Source organism: Engraulis encrasicolus, chromosome 6 (assembly GCF_034702125.1).
Source record: "Engraulis encrasicolus isolate BLACKSEA-1 chromosome 6, IST_EnEncr_1.0, whole genome shotgun sequence".
Taxonomy (NCBI): domain Eukaryota; kingdom Metazoa; phylum Chordata; class Actinopteri; order Clupeiformes; family Engraulidae; genus Engraulis; species Engraulis encrasicolus.
Window position 1 is genome coordinate 11,932,531 of NC_085862.1, and position 17,396 is coordinate 11,949,926.

The 17,396-nt window shown below is 38.7% G+C and overlaps 1 protein-coding gene across 1 annotated transcript in view; it reads left to right on the plus strand.

The window, feature by feature from the left end:
* Positions 1 to 17,396, plus strand: part of aspscr1 (ASPSCR1 tether for SLC2A4, UBX domain containing) — a 41,250-nt gene that overhangs the window by 14,248 nt on the left and 9,606 nt on the right. The window contains exons 6-11 of the mRNA XM_063200382.1: positions 459 to 510; positions 2,556 to 2,629; positions 5,657 to 6,212; positions 10,537 to 10,676; positions 12,379 to 12,460; positions 13,592 to 13,658. Of these exons, the coding sequence (XP_063056452.1) occupies positions 459 to 510; positions 2,556 to 2,629; positions 5,657 to 6,212; positions 10,537 to 10,676; positions 12,379 to 12,460; positions 13,592 to 13,658 (971 nt within the window). The remainder of the gene's footprint in view (positions 1 to 458; positions 511 to 2,555; positions 2,630 to 5,656; positions 6,213 to 10,536; positions 10,677 to 12,378; positions 12,461 to 13,591; positions 13,659 to 17,396) is intronic.

Here is a 17,396-nt window from a genome sequence, read left to right on the forward strand (position 1 = left end):
AATTCCAGGGGCTTCTGGTGTCTTCCTCTATTTCTCTCCTTTCCTTCATTTTCTGCCCTCCTGGTTTGAACGACTGCGTCTTCAGACACCTTGGCAAATTGGCACGAGCCTCGTTAAGTTGAAGTCGTTTTTTCTTTCTCGTAATGACCGACCAAACCATTTGTGCACTGGGGGTGGGGGTTCTTGATCCCTTTTTAAGGACAGGAAAGGCATAATATCTGCATAATTTATTTAATGCAAATATAGCGCATTCTCCCTCTCTCAAAGACCAACTTTAAAAAAAATTAAATAGAACCAATGATCACAAACTTAATGAGGGCCCAGTTCAGCCCCCATCCCTGGGCCGGGGACAAAAAGCCCGGTTGTCCTCCCCTGTTGGCGGGCCTGCAGACACTGATTCCATTGAACAATCAAGATAAATCAGTATGTCCTGTTAAATCTTCATTTGACTCTTACAGACTCTCTGATGAAGACAATTCTCAGCCAACATGTGTGTATATGAGAGATGAGGTAAGTAAATTAGCTTGTGTCTTTATGTCTTCACCCATTCTGGCAGTGAGATTCATTTTTGTGGTTTTACCGTCCATGCCGGCTGCCACATCTAGTGACATACCGGCATTATGAAAACACATGACTAATGTTATGACGTTGCAGTGTTTCCTGCAGCGTTTCTAGCTAAGGTCGCCGCCTTGCCTAATGCGGGACATAAAAAATAAAATCCTCTCATAGAAAAAAAAATGAATTAAGGTAAGCGTACCCATTAAAGAGGTATGCCACTATTTTGGGGCTAAATACAGTTAAAATTGTTGGCTGGGGTTTATTAAGGTGGTAAAGTGTCTTATTTTTCATGTTAAGCGTTGTCTTGCTTTAAGACAAATTAAAAGAGGGAGTATGTCGCTAAGCTAGTGAAAGTCAATGGATCCGTGTAGCATTGTAGCATGCTACACGGATCCATTGACTTTCACTAGCTTAGCGACATGCTCCCTCTTTTAACTTGTCTTAAAGCGAGACAACGGCTTACATGAAAAATAAGACACTTTACCACCTTTATAAACCTTGGCCAACCATTTGAACTGTATTAATCCCCAAAATAGTGGCATACACCTTTAAGCCCATGTACCCTTTAAGCCCACTTTCAACTTTGAGGTCAATTTAAAGAAAGGGAAAAGGTGGATTTTGTTTGTTCATCACCCTATCCAATTAAAGGGTTTAGTAACTGACAAAATGTTTTTTATTGCAAACAAATCACATTTTTTATCGTTGAGTAATCCCTGTCAGGACTACTGACAAGAAGTCGCCTCAAAACTTTGCTGTTTTGGGACATGTCAGAAATCATAGAATTTCAGCTAGTTTAAGTCAAATGTTTTGAAAATACTTTCATATTTAGTGAACTAAGAGGTAAATGTAATGATTTTTATATATAAACGTCCAGTGTTTCGCCAAATTATAGCATTTCCCTTCAAATGGAAAGATGTGTTATATGAGCGAGCAAATGCTGATATTCTCTTGATACAACCACACACCATCTTTATCTTACTCTGCCGTAAGACTTAAGGTGGTTAGGTATGAATTCTAAGCATATTCCAGTTTGTTTGGCATTGATCTTGAAAGAAATGCATCATAGCATGTTTTGTGGAGCTGATTATTTCCATAAAATAGCTTTTTGTATAGGCGGGCTTAATAGGTACTAGGTGGGCTTAAATGGTACAGCCCATTGAAATGCATGCAAGCTGACATGCATGCTAACCAAAAATGTCTTTGAGGGACATAAAAAGTGCTGCACAATCTCAAGTTGTTGGTTAAAAAGGCGTAATGTAATGAACTAACAATAATCAATAAGAAAAAATAAATTTCTCTGTTTGTATGAAGAATTTGATGAAGTATATGAAGTAAGAGATGCCGTAATATTTAATTAGGTTTTATGCATTATTTTTTGAGCAAATCTTACATTTTTGGTCTGAAACCATTTATGCCATGTTAGGCCATATGTAGGCTACACTGTTTAAACTCAATTCACACACCTCACCAGGTATGTTGATTTTTGATTTTTGATTTTTTTGCTTATTTGGAACACAAGTGGGGTTAAATGGTACCAATGGTACCATTTAAACCCATTCAGACTTTTCACTTTTCTCGTAAAAAATCTTCATATTGGACTTTGAAATATTCATCAACTCAGTGACAAACATTGAGAAGAGAGGTAAATCTTACTATTTAACAAATTATTTCACAAAAAAAATTATGTGAAAATGATGTGAAAAATTGAGAAATTTAGATTTTGGTGGGCTTAATGGGTACGCTTACCTCTAGTGATGCGATGACGAGCTCAGGCATGGAGACGAGGGTTCATTTCGTCAGAAGAGATGAGACGGAACATGGAAGAAAACCTGGATTCTGGATTTGTGTGCAACTATGAGCACTTTAAATATCACATATGCATATTTAATAACAGAAACTAGACTAATATCCACTGTGGAGCATGTAGGGAGAATTTTAATGATTTAAAATGATGATTTAAATAATGATTGAATCATTTAAATTTGATTTGTTTACAGATATCTGGGAAAGAAGCGCTACAGAATGCTACTCTGAAATCTATGGGCTTAATTGGAGGCAGTGCCATAGTCAGGTGAGGATTTTTTTTGTCTTTTTTCATTTGCTGAAAAAAACGCATAAGCTCTGTGTTTACTTGCACCCTCGTCCAAGGGCAAGGTGCATCCCCATTATGCTCCAAGGGGTCCTCTGTATGTAGTGTTAGCCACAATGCACTCCAATCCAAGCTGAACCGATAGAATGAATAGTAATAAAAAACATATATGACATATAAATAATATAATAACTTCTATTGTAATGACTTAATCTACACCGCATTCCAAATTGTTATGCAAATGACAAACATAGGCTATTCAACACACTTTAAAAACGCACTGAAAAGATACGGTCATGGCCTACTAAAAACATTTTGTTCATAATAATGGTGATTGATAAATGATGATCTTAAGTTTTCATACTGACATCCTTAAATTTGACTTGGTAGATCACGGCAGACCATCAACTTCAAATGTAGATCTTGGTTAAAAAAAGGTTGGGTACCCCTGGTCTACCGTTTCACACAAACACATGCTTTCAAAGACGGCCGTTTTCTACTGAGGATGACAAGTTTTGGTCACTGTACTGCATGGTCATCAAAGTTAACAAGACTTTGATAAAGGATAAAATCATTGCCTGTGCCGTTTTTATTTTTCAACGGCGGCCACGTCTGTTCTAACAAACTCCGAACTCGTGCCTCGCATCGGATGATTTCATTGTTTATTGTTGACGGCAATATCTACCCTGCAGCTGTCTTGACAAATCGCCGTTCATTTTCTATATCCCGAAGTCTTCCGTTGGACAGACGAAACCGAATGCGACCAAGGTGATTGACAAATTGCGCTGCAACTTCTCTTCCTCCTGCGCTGTCCTTCAGCACCACCATGTTTCAGTAGACGTCCGATTAGCTTTCATTACGTGCCGAGGAAAAAACTCTCACCATTATTCTGTGTTGTTGCACTGTTGTAAGGGATATCGCCAAATAATTTAAATAAGGGCAGAACATATTTTGCCAATATAATGTAGGGCTGGGTAAAATAATCAATTTAATCGATAATCGATCGAATCGAAATCGAATCGAAGTTCACATGATCAATTCACAGGGAACAAAATCGATTTTTTTTGGTTCTTTTTCTTTTTGTTCTTTTTGTTTAATTGAGGTCTATGGAAAATACCCAGTAGGTATTAGTCAATTAGGCCTAGGCCTACTTATTACAAATTAGCAATCTGTTAACACTGTCAAGCCACAGCCCTTTGACATTTTTATATAAAAATAGGCAACATCATCTTTTGGGGGAAATCCTGGCACCAAGAAGAGAACGGATTGAATTGATTCGGAATGAATGGAATGGAATGGAATCGAATCGAATCGTGATTAATCGATTCAAAGCCATAAGAATCGAAATCAAATCGATACAGGAACATGCCTGCGATACCCAGCCCTAATATTATGTACTGTCCGCGAAAATAAGACGACTAACCTTCCCTTTGTTGCTGCACTGAACATGGTCTTACCAGACTCCCTGTTTGTAAAAGGCTTCTTGTGTTTCGACAAAAGGTGTCTTTTTGATGCCTGTGGCTGATGGCACAACAAATGCACACGCTTCTGTCACAAAAGTCAATAGGAACTGACTTCAATAGGAAGTCAATAGGTCCTCCTCCCGTTCTTGATGAAAACTTGCTTTCGGCTTCATCAGAGGTCACACTTGCAACTGTATAACACACGAGACTCGCCATGGTGACGGCGCTCAAAGACAATGATGCTTAACGCAGCGGAGTTTTTTTCAAGGAAGAAAGAAAATAACCCTGTTAACACGAGGGGAAAGCTGTGGTGAGCCTATCGCAACGGAATACAGATGCAAATATGAACGCCAATCAGATAGGCTACTGCAGTGTAGGCTATTTCAATTTTTCTGTAGCCTATCTAGTATCTTCCAATTTATTCCCTCCTCCCCCAAGATCGACTAGGAAAACCTCCGCAATCAATGGGTTGGTGACCCCTGATCTATAGGGTATAATCAAGAGTGAAGTGTGGGTCACCAGATCAAAAAACAAGAAACCGCTGACAGCAAAGCATCAAAGATATCTGGGCTTCCATAACTCCCATGCAATGCCACTGGCATTGACTTAAATGTTAAATGCAGCATTCCAGTGACTAAGGCAAAGAGCTTAGTAACCAAATATCGAACATTGAAATGTAATTTAGAAAGGAACAAATTTCAACTGTTTTGATGTAATCCGAATTTCTTTCTTTTTTCACATGTTCAGTTCTTTACAACACTAGAAAAACGTTTTGAGTAATAATTTGGAACAGAGCATTTTTTTTAATTAAAAAAATCAAACAAAAAAAACGTTATCATTTGAAGGTTCATCCAAAAACATTTGAATTGTACTCTAATGGCTGATGAATTATGATGAAATGTAAAGCATAATGAAAATTATGATGACTGTCGTTTACATTGATTATTTGGGATAATCAGTGAAAAATGTAATTTGCATAATAATTTGGAATGCAGTGTAATCATTTCCCATCCAATTTCGAGTTTTCTGCCATGGTCACCTTGTCACTCATCTACATTTGTCATAACAAAATGGGTCTTGAATAATTGAGGCCATAATGGCGAATCCTATTTTCAGTTTTAATCTTGTACTGACGTCTCTAACTATTGTTCTGTTTTTGTGACCCCAACTCGGGAGCTGGGAATGGGAGCGATGCTGGTCTAAATTTTCATTTTTTGTGGTCTAAGTAGGTCTAAAAAAGGTCTTAAATTTGATGTGGTCAAACACGGGGACACCCTGGAATGAATTACTCTTAAGTTTAAAGTTAACAACGTTCTCGCCTCAATTCTGTGTCATTTTTTTATGCAGTAATTTCATACCAAACTACTTTTCTTCAGAGCTCAGTAGTATTTGACGTCTTAAATCAATATTTTCTCGAGCAGGATCAGGTGACTTCTTGTTGCAAATGACCAGCCTATGTGATTGTTCATCGTTATCAAATTTACAGTGAAGGTACATTTAAGAAACATAATTTTAATAGTATTTCTTTTCCATCTTCTTTTTAAAGATTCATGTTGAAACGGACAAAAATCCAGGATGGGATTTCCAAAGAGGCAGCAGCTGCTGTACCGACAAGCAGTGTTACCATGGCTCCCTCAGAACACCTGTCCAATGACCATGTGCCCCAGCAGCCATCAGAAAACAATATGTCTGTCGATAATATGGCAGACAAGAGGACGTCCTCTCCCATGTCTGTGGAAACATGCAACGTTGGTCCTCCAGAGAACGCGACAACCCCATGTCCCAATGCCCTGACCTACAAGAATGAAATGTCAACAGGCTCACGATCTCAGGAACCAAGATCCACAAGTAACATTCCAGAGGAGCAAAGAGAAGCAGAATTAGATGAGCACCAGAATGCTCAACAACAAATGGAGAAGCCTGGGTCCTCTGGAAGATGTGACATTTCAAGCCAAGATTATGCACACAGCACCTTTGTACCCTTCTCTGGGGGTGGGCAATGTTTGGGCAGCAGCGCTGGAACCGGCAGCACAAGATTCTCATCTCCAGCCATGGTGGGACCTCCCCAAGCCAAAAAACACAAGTCAAACTTTGAAATAAAGGTGAGATCGACACATTTTTTTTGTCTTTTTGTTCCATCTTTGAAATTACTTTGTTTTGGACAGAACTAGTCTAAATTCTTACTTATTGCAGTGTTTCCCACTGCACTTTCTAGCCTCACTTTAAATCACTTCCAGAAAAAAAGGTGGTTATGCGATGTCAAGCTGAGGCATTGAGACAAATGTTAATTTCGTCAGAAGAGAAGAGAAAATGTTTGTCAACAAACCATTTTTCCATGACGTAGATGTTTGTGTTGGCCTACTATATACAGTAGCCAGAAACATCTTTCTCTGACACCATCATTCTCGCGGAACACTCTCCTCCACTCCGCTTCCATATACACCCTACCCGACTTTGTCTGTTATTTAAATGTTCACTAGGCTGAAGTATGTAAGGAAATACTTGCACGAAGGGAGAGGGGGAGGGGGAAGGGGGGCGAGCTTGGAGTGAAGATATCAATGCTGCGAAGTCAAAGTGCTCAGAATGTGTTACTACGTCATTACAGTGCCATTTCTTTATCTAGATAGGAAATCGCCACATTTCATTTGGTGTAACTACTTTTGGATTGGTTAACTAGTCGTGCAAGGGTGTTTAAATAGGAAACATGTGGAACAATCTGGTCACTTCTAACTTAAAGCACCCAATGCTCTCCAAGGCAAGGCTGAGCCAAGATAATGCTAACAAGTTGGTGCCGCGCACGTTGCTGACTGGGCCTGCTGAGACAGTGGCTTACTGGCTACTGACAGTTAGTGTTGTGCAGTTAAAGCACACTGCTGAGTCATTCCAGTGTCATATTTTTTAAACTGCTGTTATTCAAAAACTGTAGTTGGCCAATGGAATATGCACAGTCAAAGTCAGATTCCAGACCTCTAACAAACCAAGTTTCAACCAAGTTCATTTGTGAAAGTGTTCAGAGTTTATGGTTGAAAAACATTTTTCACACTGGTCTCTCAGTGTGTACGAACATTCCACCTACAGTAAGTGGGACTTGCTGGGCCAAGCCCATTTAATTAATATACAGTATAATATATATCCTGGCGCGCATATCAGCTAGGCTACTCACCAAGGAAAGCAAGGATGAGATCAACGGCAAAGGAAGCCTTGCATATGTGCGCTTAAAAGCATGCAAAGAACAGACTTTGTTCAAACAATAGTAAATAATAATTATTTAATTATATTGATGGTGGAGAGATTAGCAAGCGCAAACAGTGATAACTAATAGAAATAATATAGGAAATGGAACTAATCAAATAACCATTACATAACCTACAAAGACGATAGCAGCTAACAAAGTTGTTAAATGCAAATCACTCATTGCCACTTTGGCTGTTGATTAATATCTTAAGTTACATGCTTTAATCTGCACTTACTTATGAATATGCCTGAATCTATGAATCTATTGTGTATATTGTTACTCTCTTCATTTTGACAAAATGAGGTAAATTTCAGGCCAGACAGTTCCACCTAGCTACGCTAACATGTAGCAAACTGAATGAAATGTTAAGCTAATTGCTGCGGTGGAGGTTTTTGTGCACGACACAACTTGGACGTATACAGCTGGCACATGACTAGGTCCTTGTGTATTTTTGTCAGCTGCATAGATGATGCTTAGACATCTCACATTTCATTTCTACTACCTACCAGCACCTGCCCTAACATTAGATAAGAATGTGATTAAAATACTATTTTCCTACAGACATCCCAAGCATCGGCTGTCTTTTGATCCATCTATGACTTTGCAGCTGTTGTAATACTGTATTTAGCCTACTGGCACATGAAATGGGTATGCTGAGTACCTCATGGATTCTCTTGGGGTCCTTAATGAGCCCTCAAATGTTTTGATTATGATTTCCATATAGATTGGCCAATCCTCACAAAATTCATTCACAACGAACGTGCATAACATATGTACTGACAAACTCCTAGAAAGGACAAGTTTTTTTTTTTTTAATGAAAATTACATAAACGGTGCACAAAAATATGTGCTCGCTTGGTCGCTTTAGGGTTATAAAACCAATCTACTCCAGAATTGTAATGTAAACACTATGAATGGGTTGTTGGTAGAATGCAGTGTCCTATCTCACTAGGGCTGGGAATCGATCCAGATTTGCTGGATCGATTCGATTTCGATCCAGAGGGCCACGATTCGATTCGATTCACGATTCGATTCGATCCGATTCGATATCGATCTATTGTATTGTTGGATTGTCACTTTAACCCATTCATGCATCTTTTAACAACTACAAAAAGCATCATATGAGTGTAGTGAGTGTAGTGTAATGTAATGATGCATAAAACTAGGCTATATGAATGTATATGGCCTATAAAAACATATAGGCCTATATCAGCTTCAGCAGCCAATACAAACATGAAATAGGCCTACCTTGGTATGATAGAGGTGGGAAACTTGGTATGAGAAAGAAAGGTGGTAGGCCTAAATAAATTTAATAAATGCAATAAATAAATGCCTTAGGCCTACACCATGGCATTCAACAGACTATGCATGATGAACCTAAATAGCCTAATTAATATAAATAACAATCCATAAACCGCCAATATAATCTCTCAGTAACACATACTGCTACAGACGAAACCACAGCATAGCATTGGCCTATAGAACACACGCAGACAGACCGTTTGATTGACAGGTCAGGGAGACCGTGCGCTTCCCTCTGGTGGGTGGGCGTTGAGTGTTGACGGTGGGAAAGTGGTGAGGAAGTGTTTTTATGCAAACGTTTGATATTGTAGATTGATTATAGGTTGTCTGTGTAATGGGACATTATTAGTGGATGTCGCACTGGTAATCTAGCGCTGAGAAGAGATATCGCTGAAATCTGATGCTGCTTTAGAGCTGTGGATATTTCTCAGTCAACCGTGGAGATGGGCACTAAAAAATCGCTTTGACGCAAATAAATAAAGAAATTCAGAAGCAGTTAACGTAACGCAGCTGTTAATCTCAGTAATTTGATCCTTTCCCACCACGCTCTCTTATCTGTATGGGTGCATGCTTGTGCACGCGTGTGAATGTGAAAAGCACCCTTTCGTCTCCCTTGCCATCCTCGCATTCGGAGGTTAAGTTAGAAGGCGGGGATAATAATTTCTCCTAATTTCAACAGCCTACAAATCATCTACTTTGTCATCCAATTAAAACTCGTCACTCCATCCCAACTCAAAGTGTCTTCCTTCGCTGTTATTAAAAGAAGAAGCGACGGCATTTTTAGGTTTCAAATGAATGGAACCAGTGCGTGTAGCCCACAATGGTTTGTTTGCCGATATTCAATCACATGGCATTTTGGGTTCGTGTTTTTTGTCAATAACACTACTCGGAAATGTATTTGAACCTATTATAGCGTGTTACACACGAAATGCCCCGTGTTAATGCAGACAAAGTTCTTCTGGCTATTATAACTTTGACAGACGAAATAACAACAATGCTGCGCAACGCAACTGCAGGCATTTCCGAAAGCGGTGTAATGTAGCTCCTGGCGGGCCGCGGGAAGGTTGCACTATGCATAAAATAAATCCATGAATAGTCGAAAGTAAAAACTGCCACTACTGTCAGGAAAAGCCCCCGTGTATTTGTGCATGAGTGTGTAGGCCTATGTTGAAGAGATCTTCCGACGCGGTTGAGAATATAGGGATGGGCCTCCGCAAAAAAAGATCGATCCACAAAGTTTTGGATCGATATCGGATTTTTCGGACGTGAATCGATATTGGATCGTGGATCGATTTTTTGAACACAGCCTTATATCTCACCATGCGACTGTTAACAACAGTGGGACTTTGCTGAGCTCAGGTAACGTGTGCAAGAAAATGAAAGAATCATCACAGCTCAGAATTAGTTTTAAAAATCGTGATAGTGGGCTATTCACTTGAAGATACAATGGGCAATTTTAGGTTACATTTAATTTATTACATTAGAAATGAAATGAAATTTGGTGTCAACGAAATGTTATAGTGGATGTCGTCGACTAATCGTTGCAGCCTTAATCACAAACACAAAATATAGAAAAAAATACAGGAAGTAAAACCTGGTTCACTATATGCACATTGTTAGATTACGGACATTCATGGGAGTAGGTCTGGCTTGTTTTTAACCACTGTTTAAGCGTAATTTTGAAGAAGTTGTCACGGAATCTAATCTGAGCTGGTAATGTATTCCATGACTGCGCTTCACTAATATACACCACCATTTGACTGAATTTAGTCTTACGCTAACTCCTTTCATTCTTTTAATGAAGCTGACTGTTTGCATTTGAAAATGTACACACGCGTCCATGATGCACTGTGTTACTTAGTTTTGAACTAAGTTCTTTCTCCCTCCAGGACGTGGACAGAAGATCTACAGTATATCATATGGACACTGGTGAAAGTGTGGATACCAATCAGACGGACCTACCAGACGAGTTTTTCGAAGTTACTGTGGATGATGTACGGAAGCGTTTCGCCCAACTAAAGAGTCACAGGCAAGTTACAGGGCGTCTGGGATGAAGAGGGTTATCTGATCAATTCAAATCTTGGATGCTTTTTTAAATGAATGATTCACTCTTATTATCCATGTGCCTTCTTCATCAAGTCGTCCCTATCTAACCCCCTCAGATTTGTCAGTAGGACCGATAGATCGTAACCAAAATTTCAAATCCCGACTGTGCATACTTTTTCCACAACAAATTTGTAAAACGATTCATCAAAGAGAGGTTGTCACTCAGAGGTAAAGATGTAGTGGGATTAATTAGTTATTTATTACATAAGTGTTATTTAATATTTACATGTAATAAAAAAAGTAATTGTTCCCTCTACCAACACCAACACTGTAGATTAAAAAAGACCTACAGTATTTGTGCTATGTTGAGTTCTGTAAAATCATTGCTTGCATTGATATTTGATATTTTATTGGGATCCCCATTAGCTGATAAGACATATCAGCTACTCTTCCTGGGGTCCACACAGAATATTAAAACATCAGCATACAAGACAACATGTATGTAAAAGGAAGAAAAATTTTCTTCCATCATTTGAGATGATTGTCAAGAAACCTATTATGACACTCAACAATGACAGCTGTTGAAAGATTGAGCATACTCTCAACGCTTCATATATTAGCAGGATGCAGAGGTGTAACAACCTAGTATGTGGCAGATATCATATATCAAATGGACCCAGACGTCATGTGAAGCTGTCCTGTGATTTTAGAATGGAATATATTAACTTTTTCGAAGTCGTACAACAGCTGAATAATATGGAAGGCTTATATTTGGCATGCTGGTACATGAATAGGGATGGTCTGCAGCACGCACACACATGCGCACGCACACACGCTACATGTGGACAAGTGTAATTTCACTGCATGTTTTACTTTTAAGAATCCATGCATGTGACAAATAACAGTCATAAATGCATGAATTACAGCTAGCAGAACTGTTAAATAATTGATACCTTAATACTGGCACTCAAATTTTTGGTAACACTTTACTTGACGCCGGTGTCATAAGCATGTCATTACAGTGTCAATAGTGTCATGACACAGTCATAGATAAGTCATAAACATTATGTCCGTGTCATAAACATTTTATGACCGTTGTCCTTGAGTGACATTCGGTTATGGCAAAGACAACCTTGCCATGACCGAATGTCACTTAGGCCAACAGTCATAAAATGTTTGACATGGACATAATATTTATGACACATGCATAACACTATTATGACACTGTAATGATGTGCTTATGACACTGGCGTCAAGTAAAGTGTTACCTAATTTTCTTTGAAATGATAATTTCAAGGGTTTACAGATGTCTATACATATGTACTGTATATATATATATATATATATATATATATATATATATATATATATATATATATAGATGAGGTATTTCACCAGCTTTTTCTTCAAAATGCTGGATATGATCTATTATGCACATTACCTGTGACAGATCAATCTGAAGGGGTCAGGTGAGGAACTATAAAAGAATGTGCTTATTCCAACGAAAACACTATCATGACCAAATACCTTTGGCTGTCTTTCTCCCGCACACATTTCAATCTCCATTCATAAAAAAACCCCACAGTAGTCAGTAGTAGTCATATCATGTTCTGTTACTTGTTACATCTAAGAAATTTTGCAACAATTACATGAGTGTTTCTTTGCTTCCCATATTGAATTTTCAGAACATTGCTGGAAGAAGCCCCTCTCATGACTCAAGCCCTCAGGGAGGCGAAGGTGAAAGAGAAGATGGAAAAGTACCCTTTAGTAAGTAAGCCTTTTAGCTTGGCAACAAAACCCTCATATATCTGTAAGAATTCTTTTGTTAAAGCTTCTCTAATCTAAGAGTTTATGCCATTGGTTCAGATTTAGATACAGTATACCATGTTTCTTAAAGGGACACTGTGTGAGATTTTTAGTTGTTTATTTCCAGAATCCATGCTACCCATTCACTAATGTTACCTTTTTCATGAATACTTACCATCACCATAAGATTCTAAGTATTCATTATGACTGAAAAAAATGCACTTTTCTTACATGAAAAGGGGGATCTTCTCCATGGTCCGCCATTTTGAATTTCCAAAAATAGCCATTTTTAGCTGCAAAAATGACTGTACTTGGACCATACTGGAAAATATTTGTTTATTACTTAGTAAACTTTCATGTAAAGATCAAATTTGGCAATAAGCAGCCCAGTTTCAATGAGCAACATAGTTGCAGTACCCTTTTTGACCATTTCCTGCACAGTGTCCCTTTAAACCCCTTTGCTCAGAGCATATCTTATAAGTTAGCCCCATTATGCCCGTTTCACCAGTGGAACGCTGTAATAGTTCTTGGAAAGACTTAACTGCTACACTTCTACACTACTATGACATGACCGGGCCTTAATTAAGGACATGACATGAGCAAAAGAATACATAATGTAAGTCATACATAATGTCATGCACAGGGTGCGATTTGCCGAAAAACCAGAAGGGTTTCAGATTTTTCAGATTTTTTAAAATTGCATTGAAAAAGTGGCAATATCAAAACCAGAAGGGGGGACAATCCCCCCCATCCCCCCTACAAATTGCACCCTGGTAATACATAAATACAGTAAGTAAGTATACATAATGACTTGGGTCATTGCCATTTTGGTAATAGCAACTTTATAACTTTTTAACAGGTTTAACTGCCACCAAAATGTCAATGACCAAGTCCTTACAACACTGTCAATGTCATGAGTGGTAATGTCATTATTTTGATGTAGCCTTTTGTGCAGATTGTTTGCACTTTGTTGGAAACACAAGTAAAACAAATCACGGCTGATTGGATTGTCACACACATGCTCTCTCTCTCATTCTCTCTCTCTATCTCACTCTCTCTCTCACTCTCACAAAACCTTTTTTTTTTTTAAAGGTAGTTGTTAGAGTCCAGTTTCCAGACCGACATGTATTACAAGGATTCTTTACCCCCATGGAAACAGGTGATATGTCATACACTCTTTAATCGTAATGTCATACAAGTTTCGATTTTCATAATGTACAGTGCTGTGCATATGTTTTTGCCCCTGTACTGATTTTTTTCTTTCTTTCTTCTTCTTTTTTTAACTCTTTGGCACATTTGGCACACTTAACATTTTCAGATCACCAAGCAAATTTAAACTTAAACAAGGATGACTCATGCAAACATAAAATGCAGTTTCTCAGTGATTGTTTCATTTGTTAAGAGAATAAATAATGCTATAAAACCTGCTTGAGCCTGTACAGTATGAAAAAGTAATTGCCCCCTTATAACTTGTTGTACCACCCCCAGCAGCATTTATTTTTAGTTAAAAGTTTACAAGAACTGACGAGCAGTCTTGCACTTTGCTCTGGAGGATTTTTTGCCAACCCTTCTTTGTTTTATATAATTGTTTCAAAATCAGCTACAGTGGATGGTTACCATGCATGAACACAAATGAATGACTGAACATTATTCTTCAGGATTTGTTTGTAAAGAGCCAAATTAATGCTTACTTTTATCACAGCTGGTCATCCATGTCCCGAGGCAGCAAAACAGCCCCACAGCTTGAATTCCCACCACCATGTTTCACTGTTCACATGGCATTATTTTTTATCAAATGCATTGTTCATTTCACACTAGATGTTACAGGACACTCTCCTTTCAGGAAGTTCAAGTTTTGTTACATCTGTCCGCAGAATGTTTTCTCAGAAGCTTTGTATGCATTGTCAATATGTTTTTAGATAATTTGAGACAAGCATTGATGCTCTCCTTGTCAGAGGCGGCTTTGGCCTTGGAACTTGGAACCTTGGCCCGCCCTAAAGTGCTTTTTGACCAATCACAGCGCAGCAAAAGGACGACCTCGGACAGTTTTGACAGCGCTCCATTGAACTCAATTCTGAAATCGCATGTTTTCAAGTAGTTAGCGCGATACGGTCGTATTATTATTAAAATATGATTGGAAATTGCGCCTGGGGTATTTGTGACAAAGGTGCAAGTTTCCCCGCGATAAAACAGGTGGCAATCGCTTTCCTCTTTACCTAAAATCGGACTAATATTACTAGCAGCTGGATATCTGCCTTGAAGGGTCTCGGCAGCCTCACACTCGACTAGAAAGCACACGGATCAAAAACATACGTTGTGTGCACCGATCATGCCACTATCTCATTTGTGTCACTTTTCAGTAAGGTTGTAAGCAAACCACAAACCTGTTTCAGAGTAGGATTTTGGATTTCTGACTAAGCCTGTCACGATATACGATAAGTCAATAAATCGGACGATAACTTTTTACAAGAACGATCACTTTTCTGGCCCCAATAAGTAACGATAAGTTATTTGCGTGACGTTTTGTTTTCCCTCTCTCCCTTTCTCTACCGTAGCCGTAAGACTACTGATGGCGCGTTATAGGCCAACGCAGCGCAATGACGCTTAAATGTTGGTGTAATTTTAAGTTTCAGTGCAGTTCTGGTTGGAAAAAAGTGCATTGATCTGGCTACTTGCGTCTTTGAAATAGAACGCTGGTTTTCCCGCGCGTCGCTATTGCCTCGACAAAGAATCAGCGCTAGAGACTAGGAGCGCAATATTCTTCCAGTCTCAGTCAGCGCATCTGCAACGTTCCTCAGAGAGGGGAATGAACAGCTCCAACACGGAGGCAAATGTTCATTTTGAAACATGCGCAGCAACCCAATATCCACGACGAAGACGTGTTTGTGCAAACATAAAATAGTGGTGCCGTCGCGACAAACTTGCTCTGAGGCTGTTATTTTAAACCTCGCCGAGTTTCCACTATTATTTCAATGCGCCTCCTACCCCGACGTTCGTTGTCTGTTCTTTTTGTGATTTTCGCTATATTTCTTGTTTATTTAGACCTAACAATATGAGTAGGCAGTCCGCAAGCAAATCATGAAGATAAGATTTGTGGATTTAAATCTGTCACACCAGGAGAATGTGAACGGTTGAGCGCGCTACAGGGGAAACAGAGGCATGGCGACTCATAACTCATAAGAATCAATGTATGGGCGTTCATAAAGGACTTTAAAGTGCGCAGAATTGCAACTTGTTCCAGTCGAGGGTATCAGAGAGAGAGAGAGAGAGAAAGAAAGAGAGAGAGAGAGAGCTGGAACTTGTGCATCTGTTCATGCTCTTTTGCTGATGTTGAAATGCCTTTAACAGGGCTGATTTGGGTTTTGACTGACAATTAGCTAGTAACAACGTGCATTTGTTTGAAATACGCTGTCTAAGTAATAATTTGTGAATTAACAATACCCCACCAGTAGGTTATTTTACATCACACCATGGATAGGCCTATAAGCCATTCAGTGTGCTTGAGAAAGATAAATAACAGAAAATGTTAAAGAAAGACTATATAACTTACCTTAATAATAAATACAAAAAAGCCTATTTAGAGCCTATTGTGCTCCATGAGGATGTATATAAAAACATATATATATCCCCCGCCGTGATGCTTTAAAAATGTGAAGGGGTGTAGTCACATTTTTATTGCATTTTTATCATCATTATATTGTTATATTATATTATATATTATTAGCATCATTATATTGTTTGACACATTTCTTCTTGGAGCAGGCGTCAATCTTAATTATTTAAACCTCTGAGTCTGCTGGCCCAAATGTTACATGCAATGTTTCAAGAAGGAGGCCGCACCTTGCATAGCAGTGTTTTTTATTGCACATTATATTGTTTGAAAATGGCAAGAGAGACAATATTATCGATTATCGCAATAATTTCTTGTTATCGTTATTGTCTGGCAAAAATTGTTATCGTGACAGGCCTATTTCTGACCTAATTAATGAAGAAACACCGCTAGCAAAGTTAACTATCGGTCACGGCAGGAGTGTTTTGACTAGCAGCTGATGGACGTGATTTTGTTAAGCTACTGAAGATATAAACGCCAAACGTTAATGTTACACATTGCTGTGGTAGCTTTGAAGATGAACAGCCATCACGTTGTGTGATTTCGTTGTCTTCTAGCAAGTTCGAGTCAGGGCTCAAAAGACATGCGAGCTCAGCTTACCATGGTGCTGGTTACAATGCCTATCGATACCCATAGAAGAGCCCATAGCTGTGATGCATTGCATGACCGTTCAGAAAATAAATACTTAAATTCACAATACTATGAATGCGTTTTTTATTTATTAGGAGTGAATAACTGCTGCGATTTGCAGTCACTGCATGAATCACGTTGATATCTCAGCATTGAAAGTTTATCTGTCCGACCTAGCAACTGTAACTAAAGAGGGCGGGGCTTAACCAAAGGCGAATTCCATTTTATGGGGTAATTCATATCTCCAGTTGGTAAGATGTTGTTCTGAGTTCCTTTCTGAACTCTTGGATCCACCCTTACTATACTGTCTTCTTGGGGTAATTTTAGTGTGACCGCCACTTTTAGAAATCTTCACCACTATGTCATGCTTTCTTTAACTGTGGATAATGGCTCTCATCATGGTTTTCAGATGCCCCAATGATATAGAAATATTATGACCTTTTTACAGTCTGAGACATGTCAATTATTTTTATTATTATCTCCTCCTGAATGTTGATGGATCACAGTGTGATGTCATGGGTTTGATATGACATACATTGTCAAACAGTTTCTATTTGAATTATCTATTGATTTGAAAGGTCTGGTAGCAGACAGACTTGGGCAGCTATGAAATATAACTCAGTTGTCCAAAATAATATGATTCATGACAGTTACCTC